Below are 24,293 nucleotides of genomic sequence, written 5' to 3' on the forward strand. Positions count from 1 at the left end.
TTCCAGGATCAAAAGGAGAATTTTACATGTACAGCATTTTCTTTTCAAGCATGCACATGATAATTACTGCATGCAGCAATGTCAGTGTATTACAGGTTGAATTTGCATGAAAAAGCCATGCAGCTACAGGCAGAGCTCAGCCTCACTCTGTGTGCACCCCACCAGTACAGCTTTGTGTGCAACTCCACAGCCCTGGGTGCATGAGGTTACTCAAATTCAATATCCAAACACTGATTTGAAGCACAACAGCTGATGCAGAAGTCCAATGTTCACGTTGTTATTTGACCACTGTCAGGACTCCCCAGCTGGACTAGAGGGACCCAGTGTCAGGTAACATTTGCTGACTTGAAAACCAAACACCTCCTCTGTTGGTAGGTTTCCATTCCCAAACACAGGTCCAATGTGGTTGCAGCACAAAAGGTATTTTTGCTAATGCTTCATAAAATTCTAGATGAAATTAAGGCTCTGTGCCAAAAGCTGTCTCTGCAAAGGTGTAAAGGCTCTCAGGTTGATAGTGGTGATTTCCAGCCCTGGCCAATTTCCACATGGGGAATGTTACAATCAAGCTGGCAGTGATTTTTATGTAAATTGGTCCATTATCAGAGCTATATGTATCTGGTTACTAGTCTATGGACCCTTAAGGGAAATTGGCATCAGTATTTGCAAGACAAGCATTTTTTTCCTTAATGTTCCAAACACTGTTGTTTGTTGGGTTTTTGGTTTTTTTTAAACAATGGTTCCAGGTCAATACTTTGACGACTGAAAAACAGATCATATAAGTACAAGCTAGTTCTTAATACCTAGAAATATGAAAACATTTGGTTTTGTTAGGTCTATTATCATTTTTTACAGAGTCTAGTTAGATAAGCCACAGAAAAACAAGTAGGGCATGAAAAATAACCAATCTATGGGGGAAAGGAGAGGTTTAACATAAAAAAACATGCTGAAGGCTTCTGAAACCTTGAAGAAGCTGGAAGAGAACACATGGGAAGCATTTAAATGGTACAAAGCATTTATCCTTGTATTAGCTGTAGGCCTTCCAGTCTTGCTGACATATTCACCTGTTGGTTCACCATGAGCAGGTACAGTTTGCAGGCTGTCAGCTGAGAACCAGCCATTATCAATCTGGTCTGGAGATCTGTGGCCAGCAGTCACCAACACTGCATCCCCCAGGGAAGGGTGTAAAATCACTTCATTCCTCTTGCATATACTTCAACTGCCCATATTGCATGAGCTGGTGGTGGTAAGTATCTGTCTGACCTTGTTGGTTGATCTGCCTAATTTTACCATAATTTGTCATAATTTGTCCCCTCCATGGCGTGGTTTAGCAAACAGAAGGTAGCTTTATTACAGAGCTTTTTCTGAATCAATAGTGCTGCTCTCATTGCAAAACTACACATTACCTTTTGTTTCTACTTGAAATATTGAGGTTTCATGAGAAGATGCAGGGTGAAACAGTACTCCTACTGCAGTTTTGTTGTTGTTCTTTGACAAGATCAGGGTTTAGCCACTGACTCTTTGTGCTACACAAAGTGTGTGTTATGTAGAAGGTCTCTTTTATCAGAAGCAGAAATCAGGATCCTCATTATTGAGCAAGCACTGCTGTAATGCTGCCAGCTGGGAGCATGGCTCGTTAAAGGTACAGTGTTGTAGAGTTTTTTAGATACCTTATTAAGAATTGCCATAAATATATGGAATAAAATGATGTTCTAGGAGCACCTGGGCGAACAAATTTGAGAAATAGGGGTGTGACTCATAACAGAGTTCAGGACTCAAAACACTTTGTGCAAAGCAGTAGCAAGATATTCAGTTAACCTCTCATGTCCTGATAATGATATTGGAAATGCTCTTGTCCATTGCCATTTTGACCTTATGTCTGGCAGAGAAATTAACCTCACTTCTTTTGATGTATTCTATTTAATCAATGGTTTGGATATCTCATTTTAGATATTGAAATTGGAATTGTTTTTCCGAACAGGCACAGGTATGAAACATCCAAGTGCAGGGCCCAGCACTTCACAATCATTGAACCTCATGCAATTGGCCTTGGCCCATCAGTCCAGACCCCTCTGTGGTGTCTTCTCTGGCAAATCAACATTCCTACCAAGCTTGGTGTCATCTCTGCAACTTCCTGAGGGTGGCCTTCACCCCCCGGACCAGATGATATCTTTGATGAAGATATTTAACAGAACTGGCCCAGTGTGGAGCCCTGGGGAGCACCACTTGTAACTAGCAGCTGCTTGGGGCTCCTCAGACTGGGAGATTTTCTCCTGATTACAGACTACCAGGGAGATTCTAGCTCTGTGGAATCAATGCAGTCTGGCTATTGGCTTAAAGGAGCTACCAGCTAAGTCTCTTTTAGGTTAGTAGCAAACAATTTACTTTAGGAATGTTATCTTCTCAGGGTTTCCTGGAGGTCATCCTTATGTCTGGGCTCCTATGCTGTCATTCAGACCATGAACTTCCACTTAGTGACTTGTTTCACACATGCTACCACCCCTAGAGCCCATCCACCTGCATAAATAAATCTTTAGGGACATCTAACAAGCACCTGTCAACCAGCCTGAGAGACAGCATGGGGGTGGCAGGCAAAGGGGATGTCAAGCATGTCACACTTGTGGTTGGTCCCTGGAACACTCTGTCAGAGCACTGGAGCTGCAGCTGCTCCATCTGAGCAGGATCTGAGGGAGATCCCCACGTGATGATCTTCAAGGGGACTCACAGTACAGCTGCACTCTCAGAGAGGTCACAGGGATCTCCTGAAGCACCCTGAGGGCCCAGGGATCTGCCTGCAGGAAGCTCAGTGCAGGACTGTGGACTGGCTCACGTTACACTTAACACAAGGACTTCTGGTCCTGAAAGTGGCCCTTGGGCATTGATCTACTGTAACAATTAAATAATGACACTAATAAAACTTGCCTACACAGTTGTGTGCATTTTATGCAAGCTGAGAAGGCACCATAAATAAAGCAGCTCTTCCACCTTGTGGTTACACATACAACTGCTGGCAGGGAACTGGATACAAACACTGCAGTCAAACAGACGCAGGCCATGCTGGCTATTGCTGTCCTCTTTTAGACTGATGCTACAAATATGAGCTAGCCTTGATTTGTAAGGTGAACCCCCACGTGTGTGTGTGTACAAACAACAGCTTTGCAGTGCCCTCTGGCCATCCCAGCCTGCAGGCGCTCTGGGACCAGGATGCCAACAGCTGGAAGGACTCCTTCATCCTCCCTGCTGGGGAAAGGTCTTCACTCAGCACAACAGGCAATCTTGGGCACACTGATCAAATGTGCTGGTGTGGGAACAGGGTGTGAGCAAGTCACAGATGTGAAAAATGTGATTTCTTCAAGGAGAGGTTGTAGCTGGTTTCTGCAAGCAATGACTAGAACAAAAAGGAACCACTTAAAGGCAGACACAAATTCATCTGTGCTGGTCTCCCCATTTCTACTCTCTGCCCCCATTTTCTGCTCTTTACCTCTGGCTATTGAAGCAATCATGTAGTCTTTGCTGTTTGAATCAGGGTACAATTCACACCTGTAGTTAGTCACCACAGAGCAAAGCTTGATTTGCAAAGCAGTAATTAAATGGCAGCTTTGCACTAATGCAATAGTGGTATACTGAGATTATTTTGCAGTAAAGGCTGAAGATTTGCACTGTGTGACACTGGCTAACAAACGTCAGTGCCATTAAGTGAATACTACTGTGTTTAATGGTCCTAAAGTACATTATTTCTGAAGCAGGATCAGCTTGGTTATATGAGACACTGATTTGGTTTGAAGAAAAAAAGAAAAACATGAAAAGAACAAGCTGTTTTAAATCTACATCTGCTTCTCAGATGTTGCTGTTCTCTAAAGAGCAGTTTATTAATTACATGCTATCCTCCTCCTCTTCATCATCATCATCATCATCATCATTCCAGTTGTACCAGCTGGTACCACTCCACACTGGGTCTTCTTGCAGTAGTAGGTGCTTCCAAAACAGTGTAAAAATCAGCCCTAGAGTATAAAATTCCATTTTTGTCACACTGTCTGCAATTGGCTTCCAAAATAGTTCCCCAGGATAAACTGTCAAGGTCAGGGAGTCATACCAGGCTAAAATTTCACTCAATGTGTCACATGGCTTTACTATAAAAGTGCCCCAAGAACTGTATCTTCAGTTTCTTTTGCTTTTCACTTCTGCAGAGTGACATTTGATTATACAAAAGAGCTGAGCTTGTCTCTTCTCTGTGTATTTTTACTGCGGTTGGCAAAGCAGATTCCCTTTTTCATTGTAAGATCCAAGGAAAGCTTGCTTTCAGCAACCATTTTTTCTACCTAGAACTGAACTTCAGTGGCAAATTTCACTTGAAGGACTGTACCCTCTTCACCCAAAATGTGAAGCTGTTTAGGCCCGTGATGGACAAAATACAGAGGCAGGTAAAATCTAATGAGTTTTCATCCTCCCTAAGCAGACAATTCTGTGTCATTATACATTTTTTTACAGTAGAGAACCAACCTATCTTACTGTCTAAAATTATTAAAAAAAAAATAAAAACAGGAACACAAGAAGTCTGATAGGTGATACATGCATGCAAATAACAGCCAATTAAATATTTTTCTCTTTTCTTATGGCACAGACAAAGTTTACTTGCACAAAAAGCATGTGTGACTGTGCAAATTCTGGCACCTCATTGCATGTTTCTACCATCACTCCCCTGATCACTGTGCTGTGCTTCCCTATCCAGACTCCCAAAGAACCACTGCTTGTTCTCCCTTTTCCACTTACCAGCTCTGAAAAACCAGCACAGTGTCCACATAACTAAATCAAAACCATCTTATCAAATCAACTCTGCAAGACAGCATGTCACCTGGAAAGCAGTTGCTTTATCTCTAATTAGAAATGGGTGGATCGAAACAAGTTTCAATAAACTGGATGTTTTGAAATGAGCAACCCTGGACAAGAACTAAAGCATTGGCAATGTCTTCAATAACTCACAGGTGAGATGCGTGGTTTCAGAAGCCTGGAGAAGGGCAAATATACAGTCCAACAACAAAAAAAGTAAAAGAAAAAAAATTACATGGGAATTAGGGTTGGTCTTTTAAATCTCAGAAAAGTAGAGATGAAATAATCAAACAAAGCGTACCCAAGTGCTCAGAAAATATCAGGGAGATGTTGTGGAAGCAATTACGCATTTTATAGAGTGTATACACTGACTTTAACTGCTTTGTATCAGCACCTCTATTTGCTTTAATCTTTGCCTTGACTTGTGTTTACCTTCCCTTTCAGACTGCTGATAACTGCCCCTGCAGAGGCCTGGAAAACACACAGAACATTGAGTGCTTCTGGCAAGAAACACCTCGGACAATCAGCCCTGGTAGCACGTGTCCCTTGCTGGTGCTGCTGGGTGACAGTGACGTGTGGCTGGCCCGTCACTTCCTTGACACACAGCCCAAAATTTCATATTTTCACCAATGTTTCACATTTTATTGAAGCCGAGCTGGACCTGCGTATGTTACACACGGCCTTGGGCAGGCAGGGAGGGACTGTGGGACACTGACACCTGGAGCTGTCTGACATGGTGTGAAAAATGCATATTTTATGATTGGCTTTTTGCAAATATTAAAATATTATTTTATATTTATATTATATGTGTTGTGTTAAAAAGTAATGCTGTATTAATTCTCTTAAGTAATGTGTTAAATATAGTTTTAGGTTATAACAAAATGTTAAAATAGAAACTATGCTATGTAGGATACTTTTTTTCCTAAAGAAAGGACTCGCACTGAGATAGCAGCCACGGGACACCTAAATCTTTCAGAGAAAGAGAATTTATTGCTCCATTATCAGGAGAAATTAACTTCTTCCCTCCTCACTCAGGCAGGACGACGCTGTTAGGATTATGAAGAAGTTGACGATGACCAGACAGAATTCTGTATTTGAATGGAATTTATGCATCATGTATGAGATGTATGAATATGAAACAGGTTATTGTTTTTAAGGGTTAATCCTCTGTTAACATGTGTCCATTTTCAGGCTTATGCTGCCCAGAAAAAGGTACCCAGACGTCCGTAACTCTTTGCTTCTATTGTCTCATATTGTCCTAATTCAAATTATCCAAATTATTATTACTCTAATTGTATTACTATTTTTATAATAATTTTATTACAACTAAACTTTTAAACTTTTAAAAACAAGTGATTGGTGTTTTTCACAATGGGACACCCAAATTACAGGGTGAAGTTGTCATCTGAGTTCCCTCTATGATAAATACATCTGGAGGATGATTCAACTCATCTGAAAACCTGCGTGAGATATGCAGAGTGATTTCTCCAGAGATGAAAGGTAAGCAGAGTATTTCTCCACTTGTATCTCCATTAACCAGAGAGTCCAGAGAACTACCTACAAGGATAACTTCCAAATGGCCAGAGGAGCTGAGGCATTTACACACAGCTGCTCTTTCTACCATATGACGCACTTGTTATGTGGCGGGTACAAGGAGGTTCTTACTGCACAGCAAGGACTACAATGCCCCACTGCAGAAACACATAACCAGGAAACTAACTTAATTGCTTATTTATGTATTGATCTGTTGAAACCTCTTAAACCAGCGCTACGCTTTCTGGTAGCTAAAACACGCGTTCCTCGAAACACAGGAGCCAGTCCCACACCACATCAAGATGGCGGTAAGCGCAGGACTACAACTCCCGGCAAGCCGCGCGCCGCTATGGGCGGCACCCGCGCCGTGGGGTAATTGTGTTCCCTGACCGCAGAGCATGATGGGAGTTGTAGGCGAGGGGCGGTGTGGCCGCGGCCCGGCGCATGCGCGGCGGCGGCGGCGGACGCGGCGCGTGGCAGGAAGCGGAAAGGGGAGGCTGCGCTCGGAGCCTGACGTGTCCCTCCCGCCGCGGCCGCCGCTCGCTGCTGCTCGGCCGGCGCCGCCATGGGCAGTGAGTACCGGGGATCTCCCGTCTCGCCGCTCCCCTTGGGCTCCTGCTTCTCCCCTCTGGCCGGGAAAGAGCCGCTGCCGGGGGTGCGAGCTCATGGCGGGAGGGAACCGGCGCCGTGTGCCCCGTGCAGGGCTCTGCGGCCGGCCCCGCCAGGCTGAGGGTGCCGGGGTGGGGGGGGGGGGGGCGATGTCACCTCGGGTGTGACCCCTCAGGGACAGTGTCACAGGAGTTACAGGGATCGATCCGTGTGTGAACCTGCAGGAAAAGCTGCTTGGAAAGCGTCTTAGTCGATTGCTGTGTTAGTATAGATGTTGGAGAGACCCTTGATTTGAATTTAATTGAATTTTGCGGTCCAATGTAGCTTTTCAGACATAATCGTTTGAAATTAAGAAAATATCTTTTGTGGGCTGGTCTTAAGTTGCCGCTGAAGTTGCAGCCTTCCATGAAAAGGTGGAAAGACACCAGTAATTTCAGTTCTGCACTGTTGTACTCTTCTTAGTTCAAATCAGTCCAAAATACGGATGCAACCCTAAATTTGTCATAGCAGATTTAGAATTAACTCTTCAAATTCATAACTCTCTGCTTATGGGAGAACTTGTGACTTTGTAAATCCCCTCTTCATTGTATGCTTATTTTAAGACAGACTTGTAACCTAAGTCTTTTAGGCTAGGAGGGGATCATGGCATGCGATGTTCTGTAGACTGACTTGAATTGAGGTTTCTTAATTGCATGGATAGAAACTGTTAATCTGTATGGCCTGAAAGTGTGTAGGACTTCTTAAACTGTATGGCTCAAAAGTAAGCTCTATATATAATACCCGAGGTGCTTTTTTCTCTAATATCTGGCTGAGGAGAAGCTACCGTGAAATAAATGTTCGAGGGTGTTGATAAATTAGTGTAAAGCAATTACCAAAGTTGTTTGGTGCTGTCAGCCTACTTGGTGAAATGGGAAAACACTCGACTTTCTTTAATTCTGTTCCTAGTCCATACTGTACTTAAAACATGTTAGCTGAATCTCTGTGTAATTAGAACAGGTAAGAATTTAATAATATAAAACATACACCCTGCCCCAAACTAACCAACCAAAATTTCTCCAGAATTGGGACTTTTATTATATAGAGTACATGTTCAAATTCAATTCAGCTTGAGCTTTTTCCGGTGTGCATTGTGTCTGTGTGTTCACTTTGTCTTTTAACTTATTTCTGTACAGTAAAATTTCTTGAAGTGATCAAGCCCTTCTGTGTTATCTTGCCTGAAATTCAAAAGCCAGAACGGAAGGTAGGTAAATAAAATTTACTTCCTAGGTTTGTATTTGTGTGATATAAAATCAGAGGTTGCATTTGTGGGATTTGGGGTTTCTTCTCTGAGGGGAGAATGGCAGATTTAGGTACAGCTGTTTTTAGTGGAGTGCGTGTGTGGTGCATCTCATGTGGATGTGGTTGTACAAGAACAAATGGGGTTGGGCAGATTTATTTATGTCACAGCAGTGCATGCTGAGATGTTGAAGGCAGTACAGATTGAAGTGTAAACCAGAGTAAGTTAAAGCCACAACTTGAAAATCTCTGCTTCATAAGCTCTAATCTAAGATTATTTGCTGAGATAAACTGCTCCCTATTACTGTTTTTTTCTCATCATAAGCTCTTACTCATGAAAATGTAAGACTGATTTCTGTGGAAGTACTAGAATTACCTTGCATTGACATAAGCCTTTTATATTTGGATTAAATTTTGAATAAAGCTTTGTAGCTTTCCTTGGTCTTATGTGGAATGAAGGGGATGAACAGTATGTCGTTTTCTTTGGGGTGTTCTGTACTTTGTCCCTTCACAAGAAAATCAAATGTGCTGCTATGAAAGTTTGCTTGATGGACTTGGTCTTATTATCTTGACAGCTTTATCATTTGTTGTTGATTTTTGGTTTTGTGTTTTTTCCTTTAGATTCAGTTTAAGGAAAAGGTACTATGGACAGCTATCACACTCTTCATCTTCTTAGTGTGCTGCCAGGTATGTTTCCTTCCCTTTTTAAGGAAGAGCTGAAATGTTTAAAGCGTGCTTTGAAGTCTCTAATTTAATCTCTTGATTGGAAATGCAGATTCCCTTGTTTGGCATTATGTCATCAGACTCTGCAGATCCTTTCTACTGGATGAGAGTGATTTTGGCATCCAATAGAGGTATGGTCAGGCTTCCAGGAGGGCACCTTTTTTAGCTTGAATCAAAATGGTTTTGGACTTGCATTCCACTTCATTGTAATGAATATAAAAACTGAAGTGAAGAGTGAAAAGTAATTTTTCTGTATTACTTAAAGTCATAAGTCAGTGGGGCATTGGGGAAGGCACAACTTTCTAGACAAAATGAGTATAAGGTTGACTGTGTGCAATCTATTGTATGTACAAAAATTTAGCTTTTTTTTGGAGGGAAATGGTTAGGAAGAGACAGTTCCTAATTACCTGCATTGCTGCTGTTGCAATCTTCAAGATTTATGTTTCAAAATCATTTGTGTTTCCTGGAGTGCTGTGGTTTCCTGGGTGACTTCTTTGAGTCTGACACACAGGATATTGAAATGCATAGTAGTTTATATAAATTTCAGTTTCTTGTAGAGGCTTTCTAATGCAGGTGGGAAGGTTAAAATTCATGATAGTTTATATAAATTTCTGTTTCTTGGGGAAGCTTTCTAATGCAGCTATGAATTAAGAATGGTAACAGTTTCCTGAATGTTCTTTATCATTCTATATCATTTGATCTATCAGTTTATATTATACTTTGTTTTATGTAGAGTAAATCTATTCTTGACAGCAAAAGTGTTTTTCACTGAACACAGTATTTTTGAGGTACTGAGGAGTACTACATGTCAAACTGACTTCTAACAAACTTTTGTTAACATTGATAATTTTTACATAGATTTGGAGTTTTAGATCTTCACCATTGTGATGTAAAGGTTGATAAAAACTAACTTTGAACTTCACTGTTCTTCCTGTGTCTGGCAGGAACATTGATGGAGCTGGGCATTTCACCCATTGTCACCTCAGGGCTCATCATGCAACTCTTGGCAGGTGCTAAGATAATTGAGGTTGGTGACACCCCAAAGGACAGAGCTCTCTTCAATGGAGCCCAGAAATGTGAGTAACAGCTCATGCTGAGCACTGCTGGTTCAGAGTATCTCACCCTGACAGTGGAAAGTGAATTTACCATGGAGTGAGTGGTGCAGTTGGGCTTGTGGGTTTGTGTCATGTTCTGCTGCAGATACCTGCATTTCATCAGTCTCTGACTGACAGCTCTCTGCCTTGTTGGCTGTTAAGCTTCAGAAAGGTGTGAAAAGGAAAAGAGTCAGTGCCATTGGCATTGCTGCTGTAATCTCCCCAGATAAGTGAAGCAATGTAGAGACTGTGGAGACTCAGCTTTTGAACTGTGATAGTCAGTGTTAATCTGAGTGTTTCATAGTGATTAAGATGTTGGTTGTAGCTGTTTATACCTTGCAGCTCCAGGCATGGGTTTTTCTCATCAATAAGGGGTCTCTGTGGTCAGTTGATAATGACTTCCAGAAAAACTTGGGTGTTTTGTAGATATTTGATGCTGTACACTATTTATTGATATGTGTACTGGGAAAAATCATAAATTGCTAAGTAATATCTTGACACCCTCAGAGTTTTCAGTATCTAAAGCAACCTTTGGTAACCAAACCTACTTGCTTCTAAGTGCATTTGAACTATTTGTGTGTATTTCTATTTTCAGTGCCAGATTTCAGACAACAATGTTAACTTGCTCTTGAATTTAAACACCCTGTGACTTATGTATTCCTTCCCAAATGTTGTGGTTTAACCCCATCTGGCAATTAAGTATCACATGGGACATTTGCTCACTCTCCTGTGGAAGGAGAGGAGAATGAGAAAAAAAAACAATAAACTTCGTGGGTTGAGATAAGAACAGTTCCATAACTAATACAAAGTATAATATAATAACAATAACAACAACTGTAACAAAAAGGAGAGAGAGAAGTAAAACCTCAGAGAAACAGTGATGCACAATGCACTGCTCACCACCTGCTGGATGCCCAGGCAGTTCCTGAGCAGAGATCAGCCCCAGCCAATCCTCCCAGCTGGTTTGCTGAGCCTGACATTCCAGGGTATGGAATATCCCTGTGGCCACTTAGGGTCAGCTGTCCTGGTCATGCTCCCTGCCAGCTTCTTGTGCACCTGCTGGCTGGCAGAGCAGGGGACACTGAGAAGTCCTTGACTTGGGGCAAGCACTGCTGAGCAGCAACTAAAAGAACAGCACATCAGCCTGTTATCACCATTATTCCCATAGAAAATCCAAACCACAGTATTCTACCAGCTACTACAAAGGAAATTAACTCTATCTCAGCTGAGACCAAGATCCTCTACAAAAAGGTGATTTCTGTTTCTCTAATTGCACACTGACATAAGGATCCAGGACAAATACATACTTTTTCTTTTATTCTGTAGTGTTTGGAATGATCATTACCATTGGACAGTCCATTGTGTATGTAATGACTGGAATGTATGGAGACCCATCTGAGATGGGTGCTGGTATCTGCTTGCTTATCACAATCCAGGTAATTTCTAATCTTCTCTACTTTTTCCCTGAAAGGGTCAAAGAATCAGTTTTATGGACAGGCTGTCCCTCATGCAGAGCAGAAAGGCCCAAGTGTACCTGCTTCTTCACATATAGTCTAATCTTTTAATACACATTATTTTTCTAACAAAATGAAAAAGACGTGAAACTAATGCTGTATTTCTTTTTTTACTGTAGCTTTTTGTTGCTGGTTTGATAGTTCTGCTCTTGGATGAGCTTCTCCAGAAAGGATATGGTCTTGGTTCTGGCATCTCTCTCTTCATTGCCACCAATATCTGTGAGACCATTGTGTGGAAAGCATTCAGCCCCACCACAGTGAACACCGGGCGAGGTAATATGGCGCAGAGTCTGTTCTCTTTACCAATAGTTTGTAATAAAAGTGAACATCTTTTTATTTTTTTTTTAATGTTAACTTAATGCCAAATGCTGTTACTACCATCTTGCCTGTGTAGTGAATCTTGCTAATGCAGCAGGTGCTGCTGTGCAAAGTGCAAGCACAAAGACGTTTTTTCTCAATTTGTAGTATTTCACAGGATATTTACTGAACTTGAGTTTCTTACAGTGCCTTCATTAGAAGTCAGCAGTAGTTGACTGCCATTGTATTATGGCTGCTGTCCAACTTACTGACCAAATTTATTCGCTGTTTCTTTCTGCTCCTTGCTTTTTTTACACTTTGCCCTAAAGACCTTTTTCTCCAAACTCCACTGGAGATCCTGTTTGCTGCTGTATTGTAGAAAACAGAAGTGAGGTTGTGCTATTTGCTGTAATCCAAACAATAACTTGTGTCTCACCACAACTGACACTAGAAAGTCTGGTGCTTCCTTGTAAGTTTACTTTTTTTTTTTGATCAGGAGGAGGAAGGAAAGAACTTGATGCTTGTCAGTGTTTCTAGAGACCAATAGAGTTATCCTGTGCTGGGTTATGATTTAGTTTCTAGGCCACTACAAGAGTATTAAAAAAAATTTGGAAATAACATAGCTGATATGAAGGGAGACAATATAAAAGTCTGAAAACATGCTCAAGATGCAAAAGACTCAGAGCAATCCTATTCTGAATCCTGTAGTTCAGAAATACGCTTAATGGGACAAAACACTGAAACTTGAAGATAATCACAGCTCACCTAAGTTTTTCCTTTCCTTTCCAAGGCATGGAATTTGAGGGAGCCATCATTGCTCTGTTCCATCTTCTGGCTACTCGCACAGACAAAGTCCGAGCTCTCCGTGAGGCCTTTTACCGTCAGAACCTTCCCAACCTCATGAATCTGATTGCCACCATCTTTGTCTTTGCAATTGTCATTTACTTCCAGGTCAGTTGGAATAATGAGGGTTGTAAAACTGTATGGAAGTAGATCTGAAACTTGCTTCCTTCTGCAATTATATATTCACAAGGCTCATTTTTGTACATGCAGCATCTGGATGTTTATTATACTCTGCCTTCTCTTAATCAATTTCTACACTTACCATAGTCACACAGAAGGCTTGAGGCTTAGTTTGGTCTCTGAAAAAAGAAACAAAAAACCAAATAAAAATACCCCAGGCATGTGATACTGTCTAACCCAAATGCTATTGCTTTTTACTGGGAAACACTTTGAAGTTTTTAGGCCTGTTTGTTGCTGAAGAATATAGGAAGTTGTAATGTTTCTTTTCCTGGATGCTTTGTTCAGTCTTCTTGAAACTTCAGATTTCTTCTGATGTCTGAATCTTTCATACCTTTTTGTGTGTGGCTGTGTGTTTAGACAACCACGCAGTTTTGCAGTTTTTGGGTTCACATCCAGATGTAATGGGGGACTTTTGAAAACTTTGCAGGGCTTCAGAGTGGATCTTCCTATCAAATCTGCTCGCTACCGGGGCCAGTACAACACCTACCCCATCAAGTTGTTCTACACTTCCAACATTCCCATTATTCTCCAGTCTGCCCTGGTGTCCAACCTGTATGTCATCTCCCAGATGCTTTCTGCCCGCTTCAGTGGCAACTTGCTGGTCAGCCTGCTGGGCACCTGGTCTGTGAGTATTCCTTCTCATCTTGCATACATCATACAAGGGCACCATTGGAATGTGGGGTTGAAGAGATGGTCTCTCAATATGAAGACACACTTTGATAGGTGGTCATACACACTGAAACTCCTAAATTAATAATTAGTTTGAACTAATGGTAGCATATGAGGCTTGCTGTAATGAATGTAAATTTATGTGCTGCTGTAGTAGTAATGATGCAAAGTGACACAAAGGTGATACAAACTTTTCTAAGACTTGGCTTAATGGCTAAGAAATAGTGAGAAGATTGGTGACTGACTGCTTGCTTTCTTCTTCCAGGACACATCTTCTGGAGGCCCTGCTCGTGCTTATCCAGTTGGTGGACTCTGTTATTACCTGTCACCTCCAGAGTCCTTTTCTTCAGTGTTGGAGGACCCTGTACATGCAGTTGTTTATATTGTATTTATGCTGGGCTCCTGTGCTTTCTTCTCTAAGACGTGGATTGAAGTCTCTGGCTCCTCTGCCAAAGATGTAAGTTTAAAATGACAAATTATGTGAGCTTACATGATGAAAACAGATGGGCAGTTGTAAGAATGAGACTGACTTTCTTCTGAAAACTGCTGGTAATATTGTTGGTAATATTCATTGTTTGTGTAAACAGGGACTGTGTCCTTTTTAATTGAGAAACCCATTCTGTCTTAATCTATCATTTTTTTCCTGATTTCTTTACTGCTTTTTCAAAACAACACAACTTAAATTGCTTTAATTGGAATTAGGAAATTTAGAACATAGAAATATGTGATCAGTGTGAGAGCAGGAAAGGCAACAGGAGAGGTAGAAGCTCTTTCAGTGCCACATGACAGGTGCACTGTATGCAAGGCAGTTGCCACTTAGAAACTTGCAGGTAAAGCTCAGACAGCCATTCCTGACACAGAGAGTTCTGAGCTTCCTTTGTGGGAAAATTAACTAGAGGTTGTTATTTTTAACTAGAGTGCACTGACAATGGAGAATATAATGCAGTGCATTGATGTACCTGAGGCTAGCTTCTCAAAATTTCCATTTGCTACAGGATATTTAACATTCAGGAACTATATCACCCTGAAATTGGAGTTGGAAAACAAAATGGAAAATAGCTGTCATTGTGGTAGATTTGTATTGTATGGTTCGGGGTAGGAGGTGAAGTTTGGCAGCCATGTGGAATGATTCAATCCATTCTTTAACAAATAAGTAATTGCACAGTTACTGTAACAGTGTGAGCACTCTCTTGTTTTGCACTTGCATCTTGCTGCTTCTTAGGCATGCAGGGAGGCACTCACAGCTGTGTAGAGTCAGGTTTTTATTTCAGAGTAAACCATTCCAGTATTCAGAGTAGACAGTTTTTAACGCTTTCATACCTTTTCCTGATACTAAGTAAAATAATTTTAGGTTCATGCAAAAAAGTTCAGAAATAAAAGTTGATAAATCACTAATTAAATTTCCACTGTGTAGTGGAATGCTGGCAGCTTACTCATCTCAAAACGTGTTTTCGTAGTACATGGAGTCAGTGATGAGCACCTTCATGTTCCCCTGCTAGAGTTTGTTACCCACAGTTGTTAGTAAAGTGTTTGCAGGGCTCTGCTGTAACCCTGTGCAACTGCAGATGTCCAGTTTAAGAATGTTCCAAGAAGGGATTCTAAGTCTAGTTTCTAGTGTGGCTCCACAAATAAATAGTTGACTCAACTGAATGCAGGAAACTGAAATGGAATAAACACTTCAAGGAATGATTTTGCAACATCTATGAAACCCTCATCAGGGGAAAGGTAGATGGAAAAACATGGATTGAATTATTTGTATGAGAGCCTACCAGTATCCAAATTTTCCTTTTCTCAGTAGGACTAGAATTACCCAGAAAGCTTTGTATAATTGACAGGTAGAAAAGTGCCTGTGACTATAATTTATCTGAAGTTAAAATACTGGATATTTTGAACTCAGATGAATAATGTAAAACACAATCCAAAATACAAAACAGTACAAAAAGCACCCAACCCCACCACCATTTACTTCTGTTTTCCCACAGTACTACATTCCATGGCCTTGGCAAATTACATTTAACTTACTTGCTCCATTCCTTGATTCAATGCAGGTTGCCAAGCAATTGAAAGAACAGCAAATGGTAATGCGAGGCCACAGAGAAACTTCAATGGTACATGAACTCAACAGGTGAGCTACACATTCACTGGCTGTTCATGCAAGGAGTTCTGGGCAAACAAAGGGCAAAGTTTGCTTTTACTTCCATTTTCTAGATCCTCGAACTCAGATATTATTTCAGCTTTGATGTCACATGCATATGACATAGAACATTATCTCATTAAGGGAAGACTTATACAGTACAGCTTATTTATGCCTTGCATTTAAAGAATTTGCCTCAAATTCTGGACCTTTTCCTTTTTTTTTTTTTTTTTCATTTATGTACTCTTCTCAGGGTAGCTAATAATGAGCATTTCAGTGTACTTTACTACTTCAAGCTGAACCAGAAATATTTTCTTACTGTAATTTTTTGTGTGTTACTAATCTTGAGGACTGTTTTCATGCAGACCTTGCTTCTAAAACAAGTAGTTACTTAAATCTCCTTGGGGCAGAGGTGGGCAGGGGTTGATGTCTTTAGGTTTTCAGATTTCAGGGCAGGACCTATGTGCCCTTTGTGTTATGGTAATGTTATTGTAACTTTGGATTTCAGTCACCTACAGATGATTTGAAGAGCCAGTAGCCATGAGTTTAATATTTGTGCATAATTGCATGGTGGACTGTAATACCTTCTCCTCTTAGGGTAGCATTTTTTTCTTCTCCAGTCAGGTTGAGCATTTTATATCTTATCCAGATTGCAGACCCACAAGGGAAGTGAGTATTCAGCCACTGACTTTTTTGTTACTATCTAAGCAAAGTCTAATGCCCCCTTTCCTATTCTCATTTCATGTTTTCCAGGTACATCCCTACAGCTGCTGCCTTTGGTGGGCTCTGCATTGGTGCCCTCTCTGTGCTGGCAGACTTCCTGGGGGCAATTGGCTCTGGAACTGGAATTCTGCTCGCTGTCACCATCATTTATCAGTACTTTGAAATTTTTGTAAAGGAACAGAGTGAAGTTGGCAGTATGGGAGCTCTTCTTTTCTAAACCTAGTTTCTCATGGACCCAGGAAAGAGAGGAGGGACATTCTCAAAGTGTAGCCAGTCAGGGGAAAAGAAGTATCATAAACTTGATAGTGTCATTCTATAGAAACACATATTTTAATAATGTTTCCAAAGCACATTCCCTTATGTTCAAACTTTTCTAGCATACTGTTTGCATTTTATAAATTGATGAAGAAGATGTGCAAAAAATTTTTTTAAGAAAATTGTTTTTTAATTATGTGTTAGGAGAGTCAGTTTTCTGACTTGGATTTAGTTCAATGACTCCTAAAAAATTTTTTGAGCCCCTTTCACATTTAGTAACCTGAAGTCTTTACAGGTTTTAATTAATGTTTGTTAAATGAATTTTTGGAAGGGATTTTTTTCCATTTAACTTGTTTTTGCAGCTCCTTTGCAGTAATGTGAAAAAAGTCTCTCCATCTGATGCTCAAATTCCATAATTACAGTTTAAGCACAAATGGTGTTTCATGTGTTAGGGGTTTCTTTTTTCAGTATGGCAGATTTGAAAGGCAGTTGTTTCTTTTTACTACAATCTAATATCTATAATTCCAAATGTTTTGTCATGTAATTACTACACTAGACTGTCAGCTGTTGAGTATTGGCTTGAGACTGTTTTCAAGTTTGTGTGTAAGAAAGGAATGTGTCCTTTCCCACCACCTCTCCTCCACAAGCAGAAAACTCAGGTAAATCTAGATTCTGCCAGAACCTGTGCCTAAGAGTTGCTACTTTAAAACTTGGTTAAACCGACTTTGTAAAGCCTTCTAATTAGTCTTTATTGCCATTAGTGGCTGTGCTTCTAGCTCTGATGTCAGCTGAAAGGAATGAGTGTTATGGCTGCTTAGATGCAAATCTGCTTGTGCTCTTTGCTAGGGTGAAGTTTCTCTCCTTGATAATGAATTCTGGTCTCATAGCAATCAGGATGTTATCTGATCACTCATATCTAGTGAATTTTGAGTCTCATTACCACAAAAGAGTGGAAAGAATGGATGCTACTTGTCTTTGTAGATCTAGATACGAAACCCTTGTCAGATAACTCCACTAAGGGGCTTATGTAGAAGGCTTTTCCATCCTATAATCTCATGGATTTGAGTGGTACGTAGGAAAATACTCTTTCAGAAGGTATTGGGATTCCTTTTTTGAAGATCACACCTTCAAAATGGAGAGTTTACAGTTAAGGCTGTAATGGACCAGAATAAAACTTAATTTTCCATTTTAATTTAGGTTGTCAGTACTAATCAGGTGCCTAGGACCAAATGCAAATATTTGTGTATGAGTCTTGTGAATACACTTCTCCTCAATCAGTATTGGACAACATGCAAAGCAGAAGGAGGAGTTGTGGCTGCTGGAACTTTTCTTTACGCTGCATCAACCTGCCTTCTGTGCATTTTTGCATGTTGGGCAGACAGTCTGTGAGTCACTGTTCCTGCTGGAGTGGTGGGACTCTGTTACACACCCAAGGAGCACAGATGACATCCAGAAACCCTTGTTAATACCCTGAACTCAGATACCAAACACGTGGGAAATCTGCAATGTGGAATGAGATGCACCTATCAATGAAAGTCAAATGCCCGGGATGAGGATCACGATTGGAAAAGGAATAAAAGAATTGGGATGAAGTATCCATGAAATGATCACTGTCAGCCATTCACTATGATGTCACACTACATTGAATATTTTTTCTGGTTTTTATGAAGTACTAATGCACCACAGCACAACTGTGATGTGAAATGGGGACAGTGAAAAAGTGGCATTAAAAGGAGAGGGAAAGGGTTCTGATACAACTCTGCTTTGGGGATTCTGTTGTTGTTTTTCCAGGAAGCCCAATACAAACTATTTTAATATAAAAAGACTCCACGTCTGTGCATGCTGCTCTGGCTGGGCTGGAGCTGTACTTGTATTTTTGGTCATATCTGTTTGAACTGGTTGCAGTTTAGACCATTTGCTCTATGGTATCTAAGCAGCACTTGTTCTGTGCATCTGTATTTTTGTGGTCTAGTGGTGAATCTTTGTTATCAAACACCTGTGTCCTCAAAGCAGAACCTGCTGGCCATACAATGGATGTTCACAAAAGGAAATAATGCCTATAAAATCTGCTTTATAATGAAATAAAGTACATCTTTGGAGCTAGTGCCTGGCTTTTGGTGCTTGGATACTGTTAGAATTCTAACACTTGTGGAGTAAGGTTACCCACCTATGAGACTGAGATACTGGTACCCTCAAAACACCTGATCAGTGTGTCAGTGTGAAATAAAGACAATTTGTATTTGCTCCAAGGTCTCTCAGTAGTGGGTTGCCAAAATAACTGGATCTTGGCCATTCCTTTGGGCAATTCTAAAGGTGCTGCACAAGTAAATAGAGGGTGAGTGGGGTAATGATGCATCACTTCAACAAAAACTTTCCATTAGAGATACAGTGCCAGTCGTTTTGTAGTGATAATTGAGACAACAAAACTCAAAGCTGATGATATTCCCAATATTGTTTTGCCCTTTGAGTTTCTAAACTTAGAGTAAGATTTTGCCTTCCTTCTGAATAGAAATATCCCACTACTTGAAAGCAAATTTGCCTAAAATACTGTTATTGGTTGCAGGAAGTTCGGCCATGATATTGGTTGTGTTTGAAGTCACTCTAAAAAGCAGCCTGATTTCTCTCTTGCTGTTCTATTTTTCATCAGGAGACTTGCACTGATGACTGTGGTTGCTGTGGGAATATTATGTCATCACACATATGATCACAGAAATAATTGAGGTCACTGTAGATGTGATGAGTTACATGCAAGAGCTGGATGAGAACCAACACCAGGGCAATGTCTGACATCTTTCTCCTGGGGCTGTTTTGTGCAAAATTCTTGATGTGTCCTTTCCTTCTGCCCTGCAGGTTTCAGGTGGAAGTTTCTTTAGCATTTAAGTGCTGGCTATTTAATTTTTGTCCCTTTTGTCATTATTTGTGAAGTTTCAAAAATCATCTGGTTTATTCTAGTTCACTTATTCCTAGAGCGGGGTAATTTTGAGATGGCAAACAAATGGACTTTTCCTCTAATTTCTCAAACATTTTGTTGTTGGGTTTTTATATTTAAAAATTAATTCCTTTTGGCTGCAACTGTAAAGTTTGTTGCTTTAGTTTAAATGTTTCATGACTGTGCTCCCTTGATTTTTTCTGGGCATAACTCTGTCCCATACTGTAAACAGACTGATTTGTGCAATTTGTGATTTAGGTTTTTTAGCCAGCTTTTGGAAAAGGAAGAAGCCAAGTGGCTCAATAAGTGCTTTTCCTAACTGTCCTCTCTGGAAGGAGGAATAACAAGCTTTAGGGGGCCCTGCATTTCCCCACTGCTGTGGGGAGGCTGCGAGGTTCCTGGCAGCTGTTTGCTCACGGATGTGCTGTGACACTGCCGGGTCCTGGGCCGGCATCCCTGCCTGCATCCCAGACCTGCTGCCGGCTGCTGACCGCGCTCTCCAGCCCTTCCCGGCCCGGCTGCCTCCCTGCGGGTCCTTGGGGGCTGTTTCGCTTCTGGAGATGGGACAGGACAGGGACAGCGAGGGACACGGGTGGCATCTCTGCTGTACCCGATGTGCGCCTCGCTTGTCCTTCACCTCCTTTCCCCGCCGCTCGTCTGCCAGGTTTCTCCTGCCCCTAAAGGAGATGCGAGGGCTGGGACAGCGCTGGCGGCTCCGGGGGCTGCGGCTCCGGAACGGATCCTCGGCCCCGGAACGGCTGCTCAGCTCCGCCGAGCCTCCCCAAGCTCCGAGCCCGGCCCGAGCCTCTGCCCGCCGGGTGGCAATGTTACCCTGCGAGTCAAGCACGGCACTCGGCATCCGGGAAAGGCGGATCCAACCTGCCCCAAATGTGTTCTTTCCGTACAAGGTAAAAAGTTCGGAGTAGAGTTTGCTAATATTTATTTGTGCTTCCTGGAGCTGCATCCAGGATTGAGGTTGTTTTAAGATGAAACACTGAAAATAATATGTTAGAGCGTTTATAATAATTTCTTATATATTTCAAGCATGCTGGGTGCCAAGGAGCAGTTGTCTTCTTCTGTCACTTAAGCCTAGACTGAAACAGTCTATGGGATTGGAAAGAAGACAAGAAAAGAAGCATTTAAAACCAAAATCAATATTCTAAGCTGGGGACCTAATTAGTCAGCTAGACTTTAAGCTGCTGGTTTATAAAATGCTCCTGGATGGATCTGCTCAAATTGAAACTCTTCTGTGGGCCAGGTTGTAGCAATCCTCTGGCCATTGCCAGCGTGGTTCCAGCCAAGCTGGCAGCGTTTGGCAGAAAGGAAATACCCTGACAATTGGCACCTCCTTTGGCAGCTGTATCACAGAGGCTGGAGACTGAAGGAGCACAGACATGATACACTTTGTCATCACAGAGGGGGCTGTCAAGGTCAGAGGCAGGATGCTGGCTCTGAGATATTTCTTGCTGTAGAACAAGACTGGGCCAATATCTCAGAAATATGAATACCTGGGAGCTTAAAACAGAGGGAACAAATAGAACAGTGAGGATACATATTTTTAAGAAACTGTTTCAGATATTTTTATATTGCTTTGAAGAATATCAGCATACATGGCACATATATAAAATCCCAGATTCCCCTTCTTAGATATTAAGGCTAAAGTGGATGGTTCCAAAAATGGTGTGAGCGCTGCTGGGGAATATTAGCTATCTGAAATCTCAGGCGAGTATTATCCACTTTAATCTTCAGCATGTCTGAAGCTCTCTGATGTTCTTACAGCTCTAATGTGTCTCTTCTTTATACCTGTGGTGTGAAGATTTATGAAAGAAGAAGGCAGCTCCAGACATATAGGAACAAGATACAGTGAGCAGAACATTCTGCCTGATTAACTTTTCTATGTAAGTGTGATTTTTATTTTTGTTTAAATAGCTTCATTTTTTGGCAGTGCAAGAACATGAAATTGTTGCTGCTGATTCCCTAGGGCTGCAGAACTATGCCTAATGCAGGTAGAGCAAGGGCTCCCTGACCACAAATGTGGTCACTTACACAAGGATTTGGGATTACAGAGCTCAACTGCAGGAAGTAACTGGAGGGTGTGTGGAGAGAGGCCATGAGTGAGTTGTGGGAAGAAGCAGTGCAGGAGCCAAGGGGCTGTGAGGGGATGTACCCTTGGGAAGCTGGGATGTGGTGGTCTGATGTGCCTATACCTAAAGTCAGGACATCTGAAAATGCTCTTGAGCTCCAGGATTCTGAAGAGCACCAACAACAAATTGTGAGTGCCTTGTGTGGCTGTGGATGGTGATTAAAATGCAGAGGGGCAGCTGCCTGCTGGATCTCCCCTGCCAGACAAGCCCAGAATACCTGTGTGCTATAGAAATCAATGATTTATTTAACCTTGGTATCCCACATTGACCTCATGTTTCCTTAGCACTGTCCAAAGTTTTCTTTGTGCTCTGCAGATGTAGAAACTTGTAAGATACAAAAATGTGTTTGTCAAAATAGTTCTTTTTCTAAGCACTTTTATCTTGGATGTTTGAGGATAAAGCTTAAACTGTTGATTTTTAAGTTATTAGGAGAGCATTTTTTAACCTATCCCCCTTGTTTTGAGTGACTCTTGAAAGGAGGAGAGATTTATTGGGGGGGGGAGGAACATGTTAATTTCCTCAAGTAGGTAGAAAAGAGCTGTCTCTTATCTCAATACCTCCCATTCCTTAAGCAGTGCAGGCTGGCAGAAACAAGCCAACATTTGGGATAAGACTTATCTAATTTAGTGATGGAACACAGTAGCACAAGCCAGGGAGTCTGACACTACTTTCTGCAACTGAGGTACATCAAAGTCATTTTTATTTGGGTTTAAACACAGGTATCCACCCTTTTGTAGAGGATAGATGGAATGGTGACAGGATACAGCATGTGAAAAGAGAAGAGTTCTAGTTGCAGAGCATATAGACTAAAAGTGTTTCCATTTTTATGAAGTGGGTTCTCATCTGTTATTTGTGTTGCAGAAGTTGTTTCTTCTGCATGTGAGCTCTCATTTTTGTGAGTGCTGGCTGTAATTACAATATCATGGAGATTTTTTGTTCCAAAAATTGTACACTCTGAAATAAACCCTCCCACTTTTAAAAAGAAAAAAAAAAAAAAGCTGCAGAGCAGGACAGGACCTGTCCCCAGTCCTGCAGCTGATTATTACAGGAGTCCTGGCTCAAACAATATCTGCCACCTCTTTACTTGCCTCTTCCACTGATGTTGCCTCTTAAAGAACCAGAAGTGTTAACTCTGTAATGACTGAAACACAGATCCAAACTGCACACATGTGTGTATATAAAGTAGCTGTCTTTAAAACATAACTATCATCACTTAATTAATGAAATAATACCCTTAATGCTGTACTTAATCCCAAAATCAGTGTGTGACCAGTGAGCTCACACCTGTAGGAGAATGGGGGTCAGAGAATTGAGTGGTCCATGTGGCATCATGGTCATGTTTTCCTTTGTTCATACAGAATTGCTGATGTATCACAGTCTTGATATTATTTCACCCTTGCAGAATATTTCTGCTTCTCTAGAGAGTGTTTCCTTTATGCATAATCCATTAAATGATGATCAGAGCTTTGAGTGTCTGCAATTCATCAAGTTTAACACTTTACTATAAGAGAAGACAAAACCATTTCTCTATGGTTTTGGTTGTTAAACATAATAGCTATAAAATCGACTCAATCTAGATCTTTTACCTAAGCAGAGGTGACAGATTGATGCTGCTGGGGTTCTAGAAGGTGTTATTGGAGACATAATGAAATTTCCTGCAGGCTGTTACATTGCTTCAGCTCAGGGAGCTCGGTGTGAGCATAATGAATCTGCACCCTCTAATCATCAGGAAGAAACATCTTTATTTAGGCCAGGCTCCAACCCACAACTTGAAAGACCTGAGCAAAATCCTCCACTTTATTCCCTTGTGTTCCCTGGGTGGATCTGTGCTGGGAGGCTCTTGCACAAACCAGGTATTTCTCATGTCAGAGCTTCAGTCCTTCTGTGGAAGTGACCCTTAGACGGTCCAAACCTCACATTTCCTATAATAATGTGCTGCTGCAAATGCAAACACATTGGGGAGCACCCTGTTTCCCTGCCTGGAGCCCCCTCAGCAGGTACCTCTGTCATCTGAATAGCTGCTGTTTTGTTCCATTGCCTTGCAGAGCCATTACTGCAGCAATAAAGAGAAGCTTTGCCTTTGTCTTGTAAATCCTCTGGCAGGAGCACGATGTGGCTCTTGCCAAATGCCTCTGTCAGGGGTAGAAAGTGCCAAGGGGTTTGAGGAGCAGGAGAATGCCCAGAGAGGTGAGCAGCAGAGGCCAGAGGTGGCCTTTCTTCCCTGTGCATCAGAGCTTTGTGCACACACATCTGTCTGCTGGAAGGTACAAGAGCCTTGTGCCATTGGCTGCCAAATCAGATGGGGCACAGGAGCTTTGTGACCTTGTCCAACATGACCTTTCAAAGGTGTGAGATGAGCTTCACACAATTTATTTTCACCTTTCAACAGCAAGAGCACTTGACCATGTAAAACTATTTTGCTATGTTTCTACCTAAAAGGTTTAGCAATTCCTGAATGTATTTTTTTTTATTTTCTCACTTGTTCCTATGTGTGTGTTCCACTGGTCTTTAAATGCCATTTGATGAGTGCTTTCCTGCTGCCCTAGC

At 41.4% G+C, this 24,293-nt stretch overlaps 1 protein-coding gene across 1 annotated transcript; it reads left to right on the plus strand.

Annotated features, from left to right (window-relative positions):
• Positions 1-6,846: 6,846 nt before the first annotated feature.
• Positions 6,847-18,777, plus strand: SEC61A1 (SEC61 translocon subunit alpha 1). Its single transcript, XM_066558112.1, has 12 exons — positions 6,847-6,929; positions 8,139-8,206; positions 8,863-8,928; positions 9,017-9,095; positions 9,909-10,040; positions 11,385-11,494; positions 11,692-11,845; positions 12,660-12,820; positions 13,320-13,517; positions 13,827-14,018; positions 15,610-15,686; positions 16,449-18,777. Exons 1-12 carry the CDS (start codon positions 6,923-6,925, stop codon positions 16,633-16,635), a joined length of 1,431 nt encoding a protein of 476 aa, XP_066414209.1. The 5' UTR covers positions 6,847-6,922; the 3' UTR covers positions 16,636-18,777.
• Positions 18,778-24,293: the final 5,516 nt, after the last annotated feature.

This window comes from Molothrus aeneus, chromosome 12 (assembly GCF_037042795.1).
Source record: "Molothrus aeneus isolate 106 chromosome 12, BPBGC_Maene_1.0, whole genome shotgun sequence".
In the NCBI taxonomy this organism is placed as follows: domain Eukaryota; kingdom Metazoa; phylum Chordata; class Aves; order Passeriformes; family Icteridae; genus Molothrus; species Molothrus aeneus.